This window comes from Stomoxys calcitrans, chromosome 3 (genome assembly GCF_963082655.1).
Source record: "Stomoxys calcitrans chromosome 3, idStoCalc2.1, whole genome shotgun sequence".
In the NCBI taxonomy this organism is placed as follows: domain Eukaryota; kingdom Metazoa; phylum Arthropoda; class Insecta; order Diptera; family Muscidae; genus Stomoxys; species Stomoxys calcitrans.
The window spans coordinates 30,079,749-30,101,963 of NC_081554.1; the positions used below are offsets into that span (position 1 = coordinate 30,079,749).

The 22,215-nt window shown below is 40.2% G+C and overlaps 1 protein-coding gene across 1 annotated transcript; it reads left to right on the forward strand.

Annotated features, from left to right (window-relative positions):
• The first annotated feature begins 1,296 nt into the window (after positions 1–1,296).
• Positions 1,297–3,348, forward strand: LOC106096312 (endothelin-converting enzyme 1). Its single transcript, XM_013263998.2, has one exon. The coding sequence runs from the start codon at positions 1,297–1,299 to the stop codon at positions 3,346–3,348; it is 2,052 nt and encodes a 683-aa protein (XP_013119452.2).
• The last annotated feature ends 18,867 nt before the right edge of the window (positions 3,349–22,215 follow it).

Sequence of the window (22,215 nt, forward strand, 5' to 3'; positions counted from 1 at the left end):
ATACTTGGCACAGTAGTTGGATATCATAATAAAACACGTCGGGCAAAATTTCATTCCAATCGGATAAGAAATGCGCCCTCTAGAGGCTCAAGAAGTCAAGACCCAAGATCGGTTTATATGGCAGCTATATCAGGTTATGGACCGATTTGAACCATACTTAGTACAGTTGTTGGATATCATAACAAAATATTTCGTGCAAAATTTCATTCTAATCAGATAAGAATTGCGCACTCTAAAGGCTCAAGAAGTCAAGACCCAAGATCGGTTTATATGACAGCTATATCAGGTTATGGACCGATTTGAACCATACTTGCCACAGTTGTTGGATATCATAACAAAACACGTTGTGCAAAATTTCATTCCTATCGGAAAAGAATTGCACCCTCTAGAGGCTTAAGAAGTCAAGACCCAAGATCGGTTTATATGGCAGCTATATCAGGTTAAGTGCCGATTTAAACCATACTTTGGACAGTTGTTGGATATCATAATAAAACACGTCGGGCAAAATTTCATTCCAATCGGATAAGAAATGCGCCCTCTAGAGGCTCAAGAAGTCAAGACCCAATATCGGTTTATATGACAGCTATATCAGGTTATAGACCAATTTGAACCATACTTGGCACAGTTGTTGGATATCATAACAAAACACGTCGTGCAAAATTTCAGTCAAATCGGACCAGAATTGCGCCCTCAAGAGGCTCAAGAAGTCAAGACCCAAGATCGGTTTGTATGGCAGCTATATTAAAACATGGACCGATATGACCCATTTACAACCCCTACCGACCTACACTAATAAGAAGTATTTGTGCAAAATTTCAAGCGGTTAGCTTTACTCCTCCGAAGGTTAGCGTGCTTTCGACAGACAGACGGACGGATGGACGGACGGGCGGACAGACGGACTGACATGGCTAAATCGACATAAAATATCACGACGTCGTCGGGACATTTTTCGTCGTGATCGACGAATATTTCGAGTAGTTACAAACAGAATGACGAAATTAGTATACCCCTATCCTATGGTGGAGGGTATAAAAACTCATTTACGGTTGCCAAACACGTGAAGAAGAGTTATCTGCAGCTAAAATCAATCATTACCCAAAGTACGTTTTTACCTTAATTTCCAAAAAGCTCATTGAAATAGTCATTGAATAAAAAATTACATTTTAGAATATCTCAAACCTTTGACAGTGATAGACCGGTGCTTGCTCTGAGTTTTGTAGAAAGTAGAAATCCAATTTGTAACGATTTTAACCACCGCCAGTGATGCATAAAAAATTCTACCAAAATATTTGTGAAATGTGTTTAAATTGTTGCGCTCCATTGCTTTTGGGGTCATTGCTGTGGGCCATCATACCTCTGGAGGCCTTACCGTCACCTGACGAAGTAAACTCATTGGATGCCAGAAATAGAATAACCAATGCCACCGCTGCCAATGTCACCTTAGAAGAGACCATTTTCAAATTACCCAGTGATATTGATGAGGATGAGTTGCTGTATGAGATGGGCCTCTTCATGTTGGGCATTATGAATTTGCAAGTGAATCCCTGTGAAGATTTCTATGAATTTGCCTGTGGCAACTGGAAAAATTCACAAAGAGTTCCCTCAGTGGGACGCAAAGATTCTTTCCTGCATGTCATACAGAAAGAGATCAATGATTTAATGGTGGGCTTTCTGAAAAATTCCACCAAAGACTCTAAAACTGCCGAAGGTAAGGCGAAATTGTTTTACAGCTCTTGCCTGGTAAGTGGAAAAGATTTCTCTGCTTCGCTAAAAACTCTGCTCGACAATGAGGAGGAAGTTTTCTCTAAACTGAATTTGACCGGCAAAAATGATTGGCTGGTAGTGAACTTTATGTCACCCTACAACATCTATCCTTTGCTGCCCATGAGCATAAACTACAGCACTTATAGCCGGCAATTTGAGATTGCCATAAATCTACCCAACTCTGTATTGGAGTCTTATCGAAATTCCTCCCAAACTGAGGAATTTTTGAAAAGCTTTGGTGATTTGGCTTCTGAGTTCAATACCATGTTGGAGTTTGAGCGTAATTTAACCTCCAAAACTCAAAGACTAAATAAAACCGAGAGAGTGACCTTAGAGGAGTTCCTGGAGCTACACCAAGGAGATGTCATCGATTGGCCTCAGTTGTTCAATGAAGCTTTTGGTGAGAACACCCAACCCGAATGGTATGTCAATAATCGCATAGCCAATTTCACTAACCTCGAGAAGTTTCTACGCAAATCCCCCATCGACACTCTGAGAAACTATGTCAAATGGAGAACTCTTCTGAAGTTTTACAACATCTGGGATATGGAAGTGCAAAATGATGATAAAAGGGAGCAGATTTGCCGCCAACACACAGAATCCTACTTCACTTATGCTTTGTTGCCCTGGTTCATAGACAATCTCTATGATGCCGAAAGACGAGAAGATTCTCTTAAAGTGGCCCAATCTGTCCTGGATGCTTTTCTCAATATAACCGATCGTTACCCATGGCTGGATGAGGACACCAAATCGCACATCAGTTCCAAGCTACAAGCCATGGATATAATGGTGGGCTATAGAGATGATATGCGTCATCGCGATTTAACTGATCAAATTTACAGCGATGTTAATATGACCACAGATTGGTTTAACAACCTCATGATATTGGAGGCCAATCATGCCCGCTTGAGATTGCATTCGGTTCATAGAACTGTACTGCCTCCTTTGCTCTCACCTTTCAGTGTGAATGCCTATTACGCCGATTACATTAACACCGCCTTTGTGACCATGGGCATATCACAAATGCCTTTGTATCACAATCGTCTACCAGCCTCCCTGAAATTTGGAGGTTTGGGTATGTTAATAGGCCATGAGTTGGCCCACTCCCTGGACTCGAATAATTATAACATGAACTACGAAGGTAAAAACTATGAATGGCAATCTGCATCGCAAAGACATTTTTTCGAGAGGATTCGTTGTCTGGAGAATCAATACAACAAGTTTATATATCGTGGCATACAGACCAATGGCTCTCTTACCATGCCCGATAATATTGCTGATAATGCGGGGGCACGTCTGGCTCATCATTCCTACCGCCATTGCTATGGTCATCTTGAAGGCGAGCGAAAACCTTTGCCTGGTGTGAATTTTACCAATAATGAATTGTTTTTCATCAAAATGGCTCAAACTTGGTGCACGGGTCGAGATGACTCATACAAGGTGCATCACATTCGTTCAGATGCCCATGCCTATGCTGAGTTTAGAGTTCTGGGGCCTTTGCGCAATATGCCGGAATTTTCAGAGACCTTCAAATGCAGACTGGGCACACAAATGAATCCCCTAAAGAAATGTGTGGTATGGTAAGGAGGGATAGGCAGTATTTTATGTTTTACAAATTTTGTGTCTAAATCTGATCAATAAAGTAGAGCTGTTACCAAATTAATTTATTCAAAAAATGTGTTTGTGTAAATAAAAGGTGTTTGAATAAAAATATTAATAACTGTTGGTCTTTAGTCGTTTAAAAACTGTCAATCCAACCATTGCAGTAATTAAATAAATAACTGTAACAAGTAAGAGCGTGCTAAGTTCGGCCGGGCCGAATCTTATATACCCTCCACCATGGATCGCATTTGTCGAGCTCTTTGCGCAGTATCTCTTTTCAGGCAAGCAAAGAATAATGAATAAGGACTGTAATGCTATTAGAGCTAGAGTCCGATTCGGACCATAAATGAATTGAATGCTGAACATTGTAGTCATTGTGTAATATTTCAGTTCATTCGGATAAGAATTGCGCCTTGTAGGGGCTCAAGAAGCAAAATCGGGAGATCGGTTTATATGGGAGCTATATCAAGCTATTGATCGATTCAGACCATATTAAACACGTATGTTGAAGGTCATGAGAGAAGTCGTTGTGCAAACTCTCTTCCAAATTGAATGAGAATTGCGCCATCTATAGGCTCAAGAAGTCAAGATCCCAGATCGGTTTATATAGCAGCTATATCAGTTTATGTACCGATTTGCGCCATATTTAGCACAAATGTTGGAACTGATACCAAAACACCATGTGCAAAATTACAGCCAAATCGGATAAGAATTGCGCCTTCTAAAAGCTGAAGTAGTCAAGATCCTAGATCGGTTTATATGGCAGCTATATCAGGTTACGTACCGATTTGAACTATACTTCGCACAAATGTTGTAAGTCATAAGAAAACACTACGTGCAATATTTCAGTCAAATCGGACGAGAATTGCGCCATCTAGAGGCTCAAGAAGTCAAGACCCAAGATCGGTTTATATGGCAGCTATATCAAAACATGGACCGATTAAAACCATACTTAGCGTACTTGTTGCAAGTGCTACCAAAACACTACGTGCAAAATTGCAATAAAATCGGACGAGAATTGCGCCATCTAGAGGCTCAAGAAGTCAAGACCCAAGATCGGTTTATATGGCAGCTATATCAAAACATGGACCGATTTGGCCCATTTACAATCCTAACCGACCTACACTAATAAAAAGTATTTGTGCAAAATTTCAAGCGGCTAGTTTAACTCCTTCGAAAGTTAACGTGCTTTCGACAGACAGACAGACGGACGGACAGGCGGACAGACGGACGGACATCTGGCAGGAGGTAAGGGTTGTATTTATACCCTAGTCCGGCGAGGCAAGTTATGCTGCGCCAAAGGTCTAAAGAAATTGAAGCCTTATGTCCGTTCTACTCAAAACCATTAAGCATTTATTGGATATAATTACATGATTCCCAGCGAATTGCTCGGCTATCAGCAGCATGACTATACGAAAGGTAGATCGGTGCAGAACGCCCTGCACTAGATTGTTCATAGAATAGGAGAATCTTTCGATGCCAGTATGTGCACCAGAGTGTCCAAAAAGACAAAATGCATTTTTTATGGAACGCATACCCTCAATTTTTTCTCCCAATAAGCAAAAGATGAAATATTATGTCGGTTCAGATTTAGATAAGCCTCTGTTAAATTTTATTAAAATCGGCTCAGATTTGGATATAGTTCCCATTATAGTTTTCAACCTATAGAAACTTTAGCTACTATATTTAAATGAAAGTTTAAGCTAAATCTAAACCGGTACGTGTTATCGTTAATCGATCGTCACGATATTTCGTATTTCGCTTATAAGGACCGTCTAATGTGTACGTTAGTATGCATTGACATCAAAGGGACTTTTAATAATAAAGGGTGATTTTTTTGAGGTTAGGATTTTCATGCATTAGTATTTGACAGATCACGTGGGATTTCAGACATGGTGTCAAAGAGAAAGATGCTCAGTATGCTTTGACATTTCATCATGAATAGACTTACTAACGAGCAACGCTTGCAAATCATTGAATTTTATTACCAAAATCAGTGTTCGGTTCGAAATGAAAATCCTAACCTCAAAAAAATCACCCTTTATAAGGAACGACACAATAATCCAATACTTAGACCAGTAACAGGTAGACCGGGTCCTTAGGGACTGGATAAGCGAGGAACAGGTAGCACAGGGCACGCAACAATGGGTAATTTGTACCAACAACAGTGTCGAATTTATCAATTGCAGAGTTTTCAATGTTGTGGGATACAAATGACTCTAAAATATGAAAATCTCTTTTCAAAATAGCATTTGCTATTTTTATACCCTCCACCATAGAATGGGGGTATACTAAATTCGCTATTACATTGGTACCACCTCGAAATATTGATCTAAAATACGTGCACGAGCGTTCCTGATCGTCTTGACATTTTATGTCGATCTAGCCATATCCGTCCGTCTGTCTGTCTGTCCGAGGAAAGCACGGTAACTTTAAATTAGACGCTTGAAATTTTGCACAATTACTTCCTGTTAGTGTAGGTCAGTTGGGATTGTAAATGGGCCATATCGGTCCATATTTAGCTTCCATATAAACCGATCGCCCTATTTTACTTCTTGAGCCTCTGGGGGACATAATTCTAATCAGATTTTGCTGAAATTTGGCACAGTCTAGGAATATACCAAATATTTTCCGAATCGGTCCATAACCTAATATAGCTGATATATAAACCGATCTCCGAACTTGAATTCATGAGCCGCTAGAGGGCGCAATTCCTATCCGATTTGGCTGAAATTTCGCATGAAGTGTTTTGTTTTAGCTTCAAACAACTTTGCTAAGTATGGTCCAAATCGGTTCATTACCTGATATAGCTCCCATATTAACCGATTTCGGACGGTGACTTCTTAAGCAGCTAGAGGGGGCATTTATTAAATTAAATTTTGCATAAAGTAGTTTGTTTTGATTCCAATAACCGTGCCATGTATGAATTAAATCGGTTCATTCCCTGATACGCTCACATATTAACCGATCTGCCGATAATACATCTTGAGGCTTTAGAGGGCGCAATTCTTAATTCGATTTGGCTGAAATTTTGCCCAACGACTCCTTCTGTGTCTTTATATGTATGTGTTAAATATGGTCCGAACCGGTCCATGAACTGATATATCTCCCATATAAACAGATCTCCCGATTTTATTTCTTGAGCCATTATGGGCCGCCTTTGTTATCTGGTTTGGCTGAAATTGTGCATAGTGGCTTCCACTTTGGTCTCCAACAGCCAAACCAAGTATGGCTCCAATAGCATAGCAATTCTTATCCATTAGCCTTTGTTTGCACATAAATTTTTGGAATAAGGGGGAGGGTCCGCCCCCTTCCGATACCAACAAATTACGTAGCCTAATGCTTATTCCAGACCAACCTACACAAATCAGGAAAATTGGTGTAGCTTTTTTTGTATCTATACGGCACAAACATTTTAACAAACCCACAAACAAATATATCTTCTTTTTTATATATTGGGTTGCCAAAAAAGTAATTGTCGGTAATATAGTAGTAATATAGTCGGCGTTGACAAATTTTTTCAACGGCTTGTGACTCTGTAATTGCATTCTTTCTTCTGTCAGCTATCAGCTGTTACTTTTAGCTTGCTTTAGAAAAAAAGTGCGCGAAATTTTGTTTACATTTGTTTGTTTGGCGTCAATTTTAATATGGGTTCCACATGTATTGGAAGAAATTCATTTAACAAACCGAATCAACGCTTGTGATATGCACCTTAAACTTTTTTTGATGCATCCACCATATAGCCCTGACCTTGCACCATCAGGCTACCATTTATTTCGATCTTTGCAGAACTCCTTAAATGGTAAAACTTTCGGCAATGATGAGGCTATAAAATCGCACTTGGTTCAGTTTTTTGCAGATAAAGGCCAGAAGTGCTATGAGCGTGGAATACTAAATTTGCCAGGAAGATGGCAAAAGGTTATCGAACAAACTGGCAATTATATATTTGATTAAAGTTCATTCTAAGTTTTATTAAAAATGCATTTACTTTCTTTTAAAAAATCCGCAACTACTTTTTAGGCAACCCAATAATATCGATATATAGATCGAACTCCCGATTTTATCTACTTTTATGGGCTTAAAACTTAAAATCTATTTCGCTGAAATTGAGAAAAGTGAGTCGGTTAGGACCCCTTACATCCGTGCCGAGTTAGGTGCAGTACATTTTAGATATAAATATATATCTTCCATAAAGAACGATCTTCCGATTGATTGTCATGGGTATATGAAAGGCTCAGGCCGGTAAGTATTTATATAACTTGAAGTATTCCCTTTAACTGCCTTTAAAGCGCTGGCAAATATTTTTTAAAGATATTCTTTCTCAACAATTTTTGTCTAATTGTAAATTTTAGTATCACCTGTACAGGCATGGAAAGCATTGCAATGGGCGGGAAGCATGATGATAGACCATTCTTTCATCTTTCGCTAGTTTCGCCAAGGCATTGTCACGCACTGCATGATTCCTTTGCGCTCTATAGAATACTAAAACCTGCGTTGCCATTTGTTCTTGTGTTATGTCCTTTTTAATCCCAAAAAGTGTATTTTGAATGTTTTCTTTTCTCACAACACTGGACTTGAGCCGTGTCAAAAGCGGCAGTAGCCAAAAAAAAAAAACCATAGGCGATACAAAAATATATCATTAATTGGTAATGAGAAAGGTGTTACCAGAAAAGGACAACGATTTGCCAAAAAAAAAAAAAGAAAAGGAAACAGAAATCGACAACTGTAGCTGTAGCTGACAAATATTATTGGGAACTCCCACTTCAGTTTGAAGTATTGTTTAAGTCATTGTTCTTTGGACAAATATGTCCACTTTGATCCTAGTATAGCTCATCAGGTTCTGTTTAAAATCAATTAATGTTTGTCTCCATACATTTCTTCTTCCTTCAAATTTAAAACATCTTTTGTCTTAACTTTTGAACGAAGTATAGGAGTTTATTTTAGTTATTGTTCAATTTTCATCATGGTGACACTTAATAATTGATTTAGAATGAAGTTGTAAGGCAAGTACTTCAGACGATCATTTGCCGACTATCATTCGCTTCTAGAAACATCTTTTCCAAGGGCTTGCTCAAGTGATTTTATGTGTGATTCAAAGGACACCATGCAATGGCTCCACCCACATTTTGAGAGGAGGGCAGGTGATTTTTTATGGTTATTCTTAAGATACTATTTGGTAATTTGATAACTATCTTAAAGTTGGAAACCCCGTACAAAGAGAGAAGTTCGCTTTTGAGCTCCATAAAAGCTGCTTTTGCAGCATTCATGATATTTAATTCTCATATTGTATCATTAATTTTGCAGCATGGATGCTAAAACTTGCGGAACGTCCATCCAGGGTGATGGAGGGAATATTAAATTATGCCCTGCCAAATTTTAGCCGTATGTATTTGTCTTATTTAGCATATAATCTGTAGGCTCCTTTTTTCAAACACTTGCAGATGAAATGAACGTACTGTTTAACCTGCTATTGATAAACCTATTGCTCATATCTCTAAACTTTATTATATCATGCACCAATTATGTGGTACAGGGTATTATAACTTAGCGCATTTGTTTGTAACACCCAGAAGGAAGAGACCCATTGATATGATAAGATTCGATTTTGCTGTGTCCGTCTGTCTGTCTGTTTGCCTATCCGTCTGTCTGTCTGTCCGTATGTCTGTCCGTCTGTCTGTCCGCCTGTCTGTCTGTCCGTCTGTCTGTCCGTCTGTCTGTCCGTCTGTCTGTCCGTCTGTCTGTCCGTCTGTCTGTCCGTCTGTCTGTCCGTCTGTCTGTCTATTCGTCTGTCTATCCGTCTGTCTGTCTGTCCGTGTCTGTCCGTGGTAATTTGTGTACAAACTACAGGTAGCAGTTTTCATCCAATCGTATTAAAATTTGGTACAGACATGTTTTTCGGCCAAAGGATGAAGCCTATTGAAATTGGAAAAGATCGGTTCAGATCTCGATATATAGAACACATATATATGTTCGTCCGATTTGCAGTAATAATGCAAAAAAAATGGTCATGGTAGGGAGGTCACCGTAGCGCAGAGGTTAGCATGTCCGCCTATGACGCTGAACGCCTGGGTTCGAATCCTGGCGAGACCATCAGAAAACATTTTCAGCGGTGGTTTTCCCCTCCTAATGCTGGCAACATTTGTGAGGTACTATGCCATGTAAAACTTCTCTCCAAAGAGGTGTCGCATTGCGGCACGCCGTTCGGACTCGGCTATAAAAAGGAGGTCCCTGCATAATGAACCCGTGGTGAATCTAAAGGGGGAGCGGACCCTCCCCCTTACCCTAATTTTCAGAAACGCCAGATCTCCGAGATGGGTGGTGCGATTTAAGCGAAATTTAACCCCAAAAATAAAAATTTGGTATCCAAATTTCGGATGGGATACCTAGGGTGGGCGCCCCACCCCTAAAACCTACCAAGTTTATACATACACCAATCACGACAATATGGGATTCAAATGAAAGGTATTTAAGATTAGAAAACGTATCTGAAGTCCTATTGTCGGACCAAGTGTTTGGGGGACCACCCCAACGCCCAAAACACCCCTCCATCATACATATTTACCGACCATGGCAGTATGGGACTCAAATGAAAGGTATTTGTCAACAAAATACGAATATGATATCCAAATTTGGGAGAAAGTTTCTGGGGGTACACCCCTTCCCCAAAACACCCCCCAAACAGGACTTATTTACTGACCAAGGCAATATGGGGCTTAAATAAAATGTATTTGAGTGTAGAATACGAATCTGATATCCAGATGTGGGACCAAATGTTTGAGGGGCCACCCATTTCCGAGAACAGCCCCCAAAGAAGACAAATTTACGACCAAAGCCATATGGGGCTCAAATGAAAGGTCTTTAGAAGTAAAGCACGAATCTGATGTCAATGTTTGGGAAAAGTGTCCATGGGGCCACCCCACCCCCATAACACCACCCAAATAGGAAGTATTTGATGACCATTGGAGTATGAGGCTCTAATAAGAGGTATTTTAGAGTAGAACACGAATCTGATTTATTGGGTTGCCCAAAAAGTAATTGCGGATTTTTCATACAGTCGGCGTTGACAAATTTTTTCACAGCTTGTGTCTCTGTAATTGCATTCTTTCTTCTGTCAGTTATCAGCTGTTATTTTTAGCTTGATTTAGAAAAAAAGTGTAAAAAATTATATTTGATTAAAGTTCATTCTAAGTTTTATTAAAAATGCATTTACTTTCTTTTAAAAAATCCGCAATTACTTTTTGGGCAACCCAATATATTTTTAAAGTCAAGTCACTGAGTGGCCACCCCATCCCCCAAAACACCCCCAAACCGGTCATGTTTGCCAACTATGGAAAAATGGAGCTCAAATGAAGTTTATTTGGGTGTAGACCATGACGTCCCACCACCATAATAACCCCCAAATAGGACGTATTTGTTCGCCAAGACAATTTGGGTCTTCAAGACTGTGGAGCTGTGTGGAACTGATATCCAATTGTCCGACCAAGTGTTAGGGGGACCACTTCAACCCCCAAAACACCCCTTAATCGGATATATTTAGCAACATTGGCAATATGGGACTCCAAAGCAAGGTATTTGCGAGTAGAATACGAACCTGATATCCAAATGTGGGACCAAGTTTTTGTGGGGCCGCCCCTACCAAAAACACCCTCAAAAGAGTAAAAATTTACGATCATAGCAATATGGGGCTCAAATGAAAGGTATTTGGGAGTAAAGCAGGAATCTGATATCAATATTCGGAAAAAAGTGTCTATGGGGCCACCCCATCCCCATAACCTCCCCAAACCGGCCATATTTGCGACTATGCAAATATTGGGCTCAAATGAAAGCTATTTGAGAGTGGACCACAAATCTGATATCAAAATTCGGGATCAACTGCCTAAGGGACGTCCCACCCCCATAAAAACCCCCAAATTGGACGGATTTGCTCACCATGACAATTCGGGTATGAAAGGGAGTGGATCTCCACCATGATAGTTTTCAGGGTCCATAGCCCAAACTGGACATATTTGCTGACTTTTGTAATAAGGCGTTAAATGAAATGTATTTGAGTTTAGAAAACGAATTTGATATCCAATTTTGAGGCCAATGCCAATATGGGGTTCAAAGAAATGATATTTGAGAGTAGAGAACGATGCTGATATATTTTTAGGGCTAAGTGCTTGGGGACCATCCCACTCCCCAAAACACCCCTAATTCGAGCATATTTAGCGACCACGTCAATGTGGGGCTCGATTTAAGGTATTTGAAAGTAGAAAACGAATCTGATATCCAAAAGTGCGACCATGTAAATGGGGCACCGTCCCTTTTCCTAAACACTTCCCAAAGTGTAAAAATTTTGGGGCCAAGTGTTTGAGGATGCCTCATCTCATAAACTCCCCTTAACGTTATGGCAATATGGGGTTTAAAAAAATGCTATTTGAGCACGATGCTGATGTGTCTAGGAGACCACCTCAGCCCTGAAAACACCCCTACAGCGGACATCATGACAATATCGGGCTGAAATAAAGACTTTTAAGAATAGGGTATATCAAACATACACCGTTTCCGTTTTTGTTAAATCGTCTCTTTCCATGCTTTTACTCCCCCTTGCACAACAAACGACCTGCCAAGCATGTAATGTTTAGGAGATTCATGATTTCAAGCAACTATTCTTAACAAAAATTTTCCTCACTTGTTCTATGGTAATATGTTTGTTTAGGGATATCATTAGTAACAGGCATAGAGCCTCTTTCAGCCAAAAAAAGGATACGAGACAACATAAAAACTGAAAGAATTAAAATAGGAATGCATAAAATCTGCTTATCAGCTCGCTTCTAACGGTTTATTTAGTATAACAAATGGATTTTCGGCGCCACAGTGTTTCCTGCGGTGTAAAGCCTGGGCTCATGTTGTGCCAGGATATTTCACACACACACACGTTCAAAGATGACCCGCCAACTACCTGTTGGCTGGTCAGCAAGAGTTATGCAGCATACGAAATAAAATGCTGATCGTTATTTCTCACCTAACGATGTCTGAGCCTAGGTTTAACCCAAAAAACACCAGAAGAAGAACACCGAACTGACTTAGGCTGACTTTGGCTAATCTAAATACGTGTGGCACATACAAACAAGCATACAAATGCAACTCATTCATAGGCCATAAATCCAGTTGTACGCTTGTGTGTGAGTTAAATGCCCTAAAGTCACTGACTTTACTGCCTTGGCTGGGTATCCATTAAAATTTCTCTTTGGCTGATTTGCTTTCTCTCTAAGGTTGTTATCTGCAATTTACATTTCGAAAATTATTTTTTTTTTTAGTTTTGTGTAGATTAGAGTTGAAGGATTTTCCTTAAAACTCTATCTTTAGAGAAAGAGATTTTGCATTTGAAAGTATGTCCAAAAAAAAGGACAATGTCAGCCTTGTTAGGAAATGATCATAACGGTAAGCATTGGATAATTTTTTTTTGGTAATAAATTTGGCCTAATGACTTTGTTTTTATGAGAAATGATTAAGGCAATGATAATGCACACTTTTTCGAAACAGAGTTCATTGAAAGGTTTCCTGTCGCTTAAGAATATTTTTTTCAGCAATAAAATATTATCATTATAATTGTGGGCATTAAAATTTTATGGAGGCACGGTGAGGCATGGATTATTTTAATCGAATTTTCTCATTAGTTTCCCTTTTGTCGCTATGATAGTCACCTTCATAGACTAGAGGTATAGTGATCTGGTTTCTTCGTTTGTAATTTCTTGAAATATAGATTTGCGGTTGGGATAATGGAGTGGCCCAGAGCTTGATATCTGGGGCCATTGATATCACTACTACTAGGCCCTTCGAAGTTCGAATGCCTCAGTAATTGGGCCAGTTCTAAGAAATCAATCGGGAAGCTTAGCTGAAAGCTAACGGGTGCGTCCCCAGGTTGCGTATAGTTTAAAGCTTCGTATTTATGCTGAGCAACTCCAAATGTTGCCGCAAGCAGTCACCGATTTGGAGAGAAGAGTCTCAGTGAGGGGCAGGAGGCACTGACTCTTACTTACATACTGAGTGCCAATGATACTCGAAATGACAACGTGAGTATATGGCTAACATCAGCGTCTGTGCCCAGGTTAGTTGTAGCGTAGGATTTTAGAGCAAGCTGTTTGAGACATCGCGGGATGCATATACGGTCTTACATAACCCTTGTGGTTGTGAATCTGGACCAGTAACCCGCCCCAGCAAAATCATAAAATTACTTTGAAAAAAAAAAAAAAAATAATGGAAAAACGTATTCCACTAACGTTGACGACCCAAGCGAACGGAAAAAGGTCCACGATCTACGATTTTGCACCTAAAATGTCCCCATTCTTTATAGAGAAGGTGCTGTATACTCATTGGTGGATGTACTGGAGAAGTACAACACAGATATTACCGCCTTACGGGAGGTGCGGTGGACCGGGTATGGAGTCGCAACAAAACCAAACGGTGGCGAACTATACTACAGCTGCCATGACACGGGGCATGAATTCGGCTGTGGTTTTCTGGTTAGTCGAAGACTGAAAGACTGAAACACCTTGTCCCCAAGTTACACGTTGGACTGACAGTGACAATGGACGGGTTACTTACCGGTTTATTGGGGACGCGACGTTTGTTGTGGACAGACCCGATTTTGGCTTTGGCCTTAGTCTTGGGTTTTTACTGACGGGACATGGCTCTCTCAATGCATTTTTGCATAGGAGGGGTCTGGCGACGACTGCAGGTTGTCCTGCCTGCGGTGGTGTGGTTGAGGGCTTTTGGGAAAATGGCTTTGGCCGTTTTCCTTTCAGGTGACCAGTCCGGAACCGTTTGGGGTTCAACTAGTAGTAGCTTCGGCTACGAGGTCTGACCGGAGTCCTTAATGTGGTACCACGGGAGTCGGGGGCCCCTGGAATTTCGATTCCAGCCCGACTATGGTGAGGCCCCAGTGGGGAGTAACGTGGTGGCTGTGGTTTGGACCCAAATCGCGGGTAGAGCGCAGGCTCGATGTGGAGTTGCATTGCAACCGGGTGCCGTGACCCATAGATCGGAAGGAGTTTTAGATAGTGCTCCGCCCCTAACAAAGGGGGAGAACACGTCCAGACAACGTGAACTCGAATTGGTACCCATGCATAGCTTAGGCTATGTGTGGGGGCGTTGGCGGACGCATTATATTCACCCGGGGTTAAGAGCCCTGCAGGATTAGGCCAACGCGGCAGGTGCCTGCATTGAACACCACTAGGACTTGTCTCCAAGTTACTCCCGTGGATGAGAAGTTAGCCACAATCCGCATAAAAACCAAATTTTTCACCATCGGCCCTGTGTCCCGTTTGTGTCCATGCCTTGACGAAAGACAAGGACGTGTAGTAGAAGGATATTTTCTACGAGCGCCTAGAGAGGGAATACGACCGCTGTCTCGCTCATCAAATTATTCTGAGAGATTTTAATTCGAATATAGGAAAGGAAGATATCTTTGGTCCAACAGTCGGAAAATTAAGCTTCCACGAGTTAACGTCCTATTATCGGCAGAGGCTAATAGATTTCGTTGCGCAAAAAAAACATGATAGTTAGCAGCATTAGATTTCAAAGAAAAATTTACAAAGCCACATGGCTGTCACCCGTTTAAAAGACTAGATACTAAATTGATCACTTTGTGATAGATGGAAGGCATTTATCCAGCGTGATAGATGTACGATTGATCCATGGAGCAAATACAGATACGAATCATTACCTTGTTGCAGCAAAGGTTCGCACCCGTTTGAACATGGCGAGGAAAGTACGATCTGACACTGCACGGAAGCTGAACAGTGAAAAGCTGCAAACACAACAAATAGCAGCGGCATACTCCACTCGACTGACCCAACTGCTTGATGAAAGCACTCCTTGTTCCGATGATATAATGGAGCAGAGGCAATCCATTGCCTGCTCCATGGAAAATGGCGCGAAAGCCATACTTGGGAACCGGAAGCCTCCTCCAAGAAACCCATGGTACGACCAAGAGTGTCGAGATGCTACTGAAGTCAAGAATGCGGCATATAGAGCAACCCTGCAATCAGTAGCAACGCGCCAGATGAAGGAGAAGTATCGGGAGAAAAGGAGAGAAGAGAAACGTGTATTCCTCAGAAAGAAAAAGGAAATGAAAAGACGTGAGTGTGAGCGAATTGAGATGTACAGGAGACAGAATGAAGTCCGGAAATTCTACCAAAGAATTAAACATCAAACCGATGGCAGGAGGATGTGCCTGCTTGGTGCAGAAACAAAGAAGGAAATCTGGTAACTGATACAGATAGTGTGCTGACGATATGGAAAGAACATTTTACCCAACTGCTAGTGTTCGATGTTGGCGGGGAAGAGGATACTGCAGAACCAATCCCTGAGGATGGTATAGAATATTTACCTCCTAGTCAGAATGAGGTGCAAGTAGCAGTGACCCGACTCAAGAACAACAAGGCTGCAGGAGCCGACGGGTTACCTGCTGAACTATTTAAAATCGTAGACAACACGCTGACAAGGCGTATACATCAGCTTGTCTGCGCGATCTGTCTAGATGAAAGCATACCCGATGATTGGAATCTCAGTACACTACGTCTCGTACACAAGAAAGGAGGCCAGACGGAATGTGCCAATCCATAGCATACAAGATACTCTCGAGCGTACTGTGTGAAAGATTAAAACCTTAAGTCAATGAGATAGTTGGGCCCTATCAATGCAGCTTTAGAGCTGGTAAATCCATCCTAGACCAGATAATCACACTGCACCAAATCCTGGAAAAGACCCGAGATGGACAAATTAACACCTACCATCTCTTTGTTGACTACAAAGCCGCCTTCGATACTCCTTTTCGTTCAAAGGTATTTCAAGCCATGTCTGAGTTTGGTATCCCTGCAAAATGAATAAGACTCTGCGGGATGACACTTGCTGATACGCGTTCCTCAGTAAAAGTAGGAAAGAATCTCTCCGAACCATTTAATACCAAACGAGGTTTCACACAAGGAGACAGCCTATCGTGTGATCTCTTTAATATCCTGCTGGAGAAGATTATACGAGATGCAGATGTGAATAGACATGGTACACAAATCACAAGAGAACACACGACGACATCGATATCATAGGTCGGTCACCGGAAGTAGTAACTACAGCCTTTGAAAGAATCGAAAGAAAGTCAGTGAAAATGGGTCTGGCAGTAAATGGAGATAAGAAGAAATGGATGCTTTAAACTCCCAAAAAGCTTTGAACAACCGATCAGATAAAGAAAATGTAGAAAGTTGGGAACCACAACTATGAGCTAGTCAGCAAGTTTTTCTACCTCGGCACTAAGGAAAGTACTGGGTACTTATGAAAGCAGACGAGGCAGTGTTTGGAATGTTTGAGAGAAAGATTCTTCGTAAAATTTATTGATGGCGAATCTGGACGTCACATCAACAACGTATTGTATGAGCTGTATGACGACATAAGCATAGTTACAGGTATCAAAATATACAACGATTGCTTTGGCTAGGTCAGGTTGTCAGAATGAATCAAAAAACTCCAGCGAAGAAGTTTTTGAAGGCAAACACTGTGATACGCTCAAACCGGGGCGACCATAAATCTCGATGGAAAAATCAAGTGGTGAAAGACATCTCGAATCTTGGTGTCAGAGATTTCAGAAGAAGCGCAGAACATCGATGCGTTTGGAACGTTGTACTAATTTCGGCTAATGGGACAAATTTTCTGCAATAGCCTTTAAAAGTTAAGTAAGCAAACCCTCCATTTTCTTCCTTTTAAAATATTATATATAATAAGACGATAGAATAACTATAACACGTGCTGCCATGGCGTACGGTGGGAAATTTCACCTCAAAGATATCTTTTAAATCAACGGACAGACCGATCTTCATAAAATTCGGCATAAATTCTAAGAAAAAAAAACGAATAGGGATATCTAAGCAATTCTTTCTTCTCGCTATTTATGGTCTTGGGTCCATATAAGCAACGTTTATTACTGGATTTCGCTGATACTTGACAGTGTGATCAGTGTTAGGCCCTCCAACTTCCGCGTTCAATATGTCTCCTAATGGTGTATATTTGGATACAGCTTCCAAATGCACCGATCTCTCGATTTAAGGTCTTGCGGCAGTAAAAAGCGCATTTATTAACCGAGTTCGCTGAAATTTGGCATAGTGACCTATGTTAGGCTTTTCGGCACCCATGTCGTATATGGTTCATATTGGTCTATATTTGGATATAGCTGGCATAGACAGCAATATTCTGTTTTACCAACTTGAACTGTGAATTAAATATATTGGACCAATCGACGTCGTTACTGAGTTTGGTCCAAATCGGAACACATTTCGGTAAAGCTGCTATGGGTTCAGCCGGACTATGACGAAAGCTGCTTACAATAAAGAACCGAGTTTGGTTGGCCTCCAAAGTTTGGCACGTTCGAACTTAATGCGTCTTTACTTGTTTGACCGATGAAGATGAAGAGACATTGGAGCATTTCCTATGACATAGCCCGGCTTTTGCGGCTAATAGACACCGGCACTTAGGTGGATCACATTACCAGACATGAACCAACTTAGGGGCGTGGTAGGGAAAACAATTAAGAATCTGATAACCACCATAGAATTCCCAACATAGGTTCTCTTTTTCGAGGGTACTTTTTAGTATTTAGAGCATACAACTAGCCGATTACTAGCTTAGATGTATGTCAATATTGGCATGGGGCGTATTTACATCCGCATCCTGTTTTTAACCTAACCTAACCTACTTCTTTGACTTATTTAAAATTTTTTTAATTTAAATTTTGAATGCCAGCAATTTCTTCTCATTTTCCCAACCAACAACTTACCTGTCAATGACAACCGGAAAAATTTAATTGTCCCCCCAAAAACGACCACTATTGCCTTTCGATACATATAAAGCATCATTAATCAATGAAAGGCATTGCCATGGCTAAGCGAGTAAAAAGGATCAACCGAAGGTAACAACTGACCATATGATGTATTTTCACACCTTCATGTATATTCCACAAATAATGTCAGTGTTACCCCAGGGTTAGTACTAAGAGGAAGTGATCGTGATCTATTGCCCAAGTAACCAACTAAACCATATGTGATCAAAGGATACACTTTTACCACTTTCTAACATGCCGCACTAATATCATTTTAATAGCTGCTCCATTACCATTGATCATTTGAAGTCATCCGGGGTATTTCTAGCAAGGAAGGAAAAATTCTCACAGTTTATGGCAAATTTACCATCAATGCATAGGTATGGTAAATCGTTGACTACCAATGAGGGCTTTCTGCTTAGTTTCAATAAAAGTTAATGATAACAGCCGATGTTTTGCCTGCCTGCTACCTGGACTTAAACATTATGCAACAACAGTTGGACGCTGTTGTTTGGACATATCTTTCATCTCTCGCAAAACATACATGAGAGTATATCTCCTCCTCCACATTGGTTATCCTTGCTTACGATTACCACTTTCACAGCCAGTTGCTTGAGAGCTGTGACCACTTCTTAAGCGGTCGCAAAAGCAAATTAGATTTTTAATTAAAATAATTTTGTATGCAATTTAGATAATCGCATAATATTCAAAAGTTTTGTTTTTTCTTTTGATCAGAGGAGAAAAAATTTTTTGTTTTTAATTTTTTGAAATGCGTAGAGTACGCAGCTCCTACAATAGAAGGGACGTATACTACATACTGGGGACAGTGGTCTAAAGACAAAAATTTCCAGTATATTTTTTTCTTGAAACACACAATTTTTCAGAAATTTTCTCACCATCAAATTTTTTTTAAGACACCATTTCAATGAAATCTTACATATAACAAGTAAAAGCGTGCTAAATTCGGCCAGCCCGAATCTTGGGAACCCATCACCATGGATCCTGCAAAAAATTTATACAAAATAAATTTACAATTCCATGGCAGCCGGTTGTACTTACCGGATTGACTCGGTGACGTTCTTCATCGGAAAGGGATGCCGCCTTAGTGTATGACACACTGCTACAAAAACAATAAGTAAGGGCCCCGAATCTTATATACCCTCCACCATGGATCGCATTTGTCGAGTTCTATGCGCGGTATCTCTTTTTAGGCAAACAAAGAACTTGATATAGCTATTGGAGCTATATCAAGTTATAGTCCGATTCGGACCATAAATGATTGCTGAACATTGTAGAAGTCATTGTGTAATATTTCAGTTCATTCGTAGGGGATCCAAAAGCAAAATCGGGAGATAGGAATATATGGGAGCTGTATCAAGCTATTGATCGATTCAGACCATATTAGACACGTATGTTGAAGGTCATGAAGGCCGTTGTACCAAATTTCTGCCAAATCGGATGAGAATTGCGCCCTCTAGAGGCTCAAGAAGTCAAGACCCAAGATCGGTTTATATGACAGCTATACCAAATTATTAACCGATTTAAATCATACTCAATACAATTGTTGGAAGTGATACCGAAACACTACGTGCAAAATTTCAGTTGAATCGGACGAGAATTGCGCCCTCTAGAGGCTCAAGAAGTCAAGAAGTCAAGACCCAGGATCGGATTATATGATAGCTATATCAGTTTATGTACCGATTTGAGCTATACTCAGCACAGTTATTGGAAGCCATAACAAAACACTTCATGCAAAATTTCAGGTGAATCGGATGAGAATTGCGCCCTCTAGAGGCTCAAGAAGTCAAGATCCCAGATCGGTTTATATGGCAGCTACATGAGGTTATGTACCGATTTAAATCATACTCAACACAGTTGTTGAAAGTGATACCGAAACATTACTTGCAAAATTTCAGTCAAATCGGACGATAATTGCGCCCTCTAGAGGCTCAAGAAGTCAAGAAGTCAAGACCCAAGATCTGTTTATATGACAGCTATACCAGATTATTAACCGATTTAAATCATACTCAACACAGTTATTGGAAGCCATAACAAGCCACTACGTGCAAAATTTCAGTTGATTCGGACGAGAATTGCGCCCTCTAGAGGCTCAAGAAGTCAAGACCCAAGATCGGTTTATATGACTGCTATACCAGATTATTAACCGATGTAAATCATACTCAACATAGTTATTGGAAGCCATAACAAAACACTACGGTCGAAATTTCAGTTGATTCGGACGAGAATTGCGCCCTCTAGAGGCTCAAGAAGTCAAGACCCCAGATCGGTTTATATGGCAGCCATATCAAGACATAGACCGATTTGGCCCATTTACAATATTAACTGACCTACACTAATCAAAAGTATTTGTGCAAAATTTCAAGCGCCTAGCTTTACTCCTTCAAAAGCTAGCGTGCTTTCGACAGACAGACGGACGGACAGACGCACGGACATAACGGACATGGCACTTTTCGCAGAATTTTTTTTTTTTTTTTTGGAAACCGAAATTTTTTCTAAGGATTAAATCCCATGAAATTTTTTCTCGAAGACCAAGATTTCCATAAAATTTTTAAAGAAAAAATGTCCATGTTTTGCTTATTCTTGACCACCGTCATCAGAAACGGGCGTTACATTAGGGCGTCAACCGAAACAACCAAACAATTTTGTGCTCAATTGATGTTGCTTTGCAAACGGCAAACTCTCAGGCAACCATTTAGCAGTGGGACCATTTTGATCAGCATATACAGCAGCTAATAGGCGAAGAAGCTGCAGACTTGCGAAATTTCTTAGCGTATGCAAGAAAGATGTGTCTGCAGATCAATCCACCCAAACTTAAAACATGAAGGGGAACATTAAACCAAAAAAAAAAAAACTCCAACTCCAACATAATTTTCAGGCAAAAAGGCCATAAAAACATACAGAAGGAAGGTTGGCTCAACAACAACAATAATAACATTCAACAGATCGATGGTCCATGGGCTGACCGACAGATTGTAAGTTCAAACGATTGTACAGCCAGACAGACATTATTCATTGGCAAATGCTAAACATCATGGTAAGGCTAACGTTACTCTCAAATCTGCAAATCGGCAAAGAAAAAAATTACTCCCAAAAGAAAGGCGTATTGTTTAATACTCAAAATAAGCACAAATTCTTTCATTTGCCGTGGTGGCTGGGCTTTGTAGAGCGCTTCCTCTGTATGGATTTCGTGCCAGCGTTCATTTAGATCTTCTTTCACTTGTTGCCCACCAAAATACGTGCAGCAATCTTTGGAGTCTTGACCTCAAGCTTTCCATCTTAATTCAAAAGTACAAAATAGTCGTCGTTAATGTTGTTGGTTGCTTGCTTTTTTACAATATTTTGAAGTGCTTTTGTTCCTTATACAAGTATTTAAATAGTAGATCTGCCCATGATAGCTTACAAAGTAAGCTTCATTATTTGGAAGCCAAGGCGGAAAGATCGGGGAGTCTTTAGCATTTTTTTTCTGTTTTTCTTTTGGTTTGAAAGCTATTTTCATAATTTACTCAGATGTTAAGAATAATGGGATTTAGTTTAGGCAGCTGAATATGATGTTTTTTAGTTACAAAGTTTTTCCATAGATTTCCCGAGCCATTGTTCTTTGGCATTTGCCGGCTGCAGAAACGCCCAAAAATTATTTTTTTTTGTTTGGATGGTGAAATATAAGAATCTTGTTCAGAATTTCGTTAATAATTGGAATAACCTGTGCAAAATTGTTTGCTGTTGATATTTTGGCCCGTTTATTTCAACACGAAACATTGTAGGAGATGATTGGAAGGATGGATTTTGAAAAGAGATGGAAAAAGTGATCTATTAAAGTTTTGTAGCATAGTGTATGTATAACAAAAATTTGGGTTTATTTTACTGCCCTTGACTCAAAAATCCTTTTGGCAAATGCTGTAGCAAGGGAAGTAGCTCGTCTAACTGTCCCCTAGTGAAGTATGTTCTCAAATGCTGTTTATTTCCATTCTAAACAACCATAG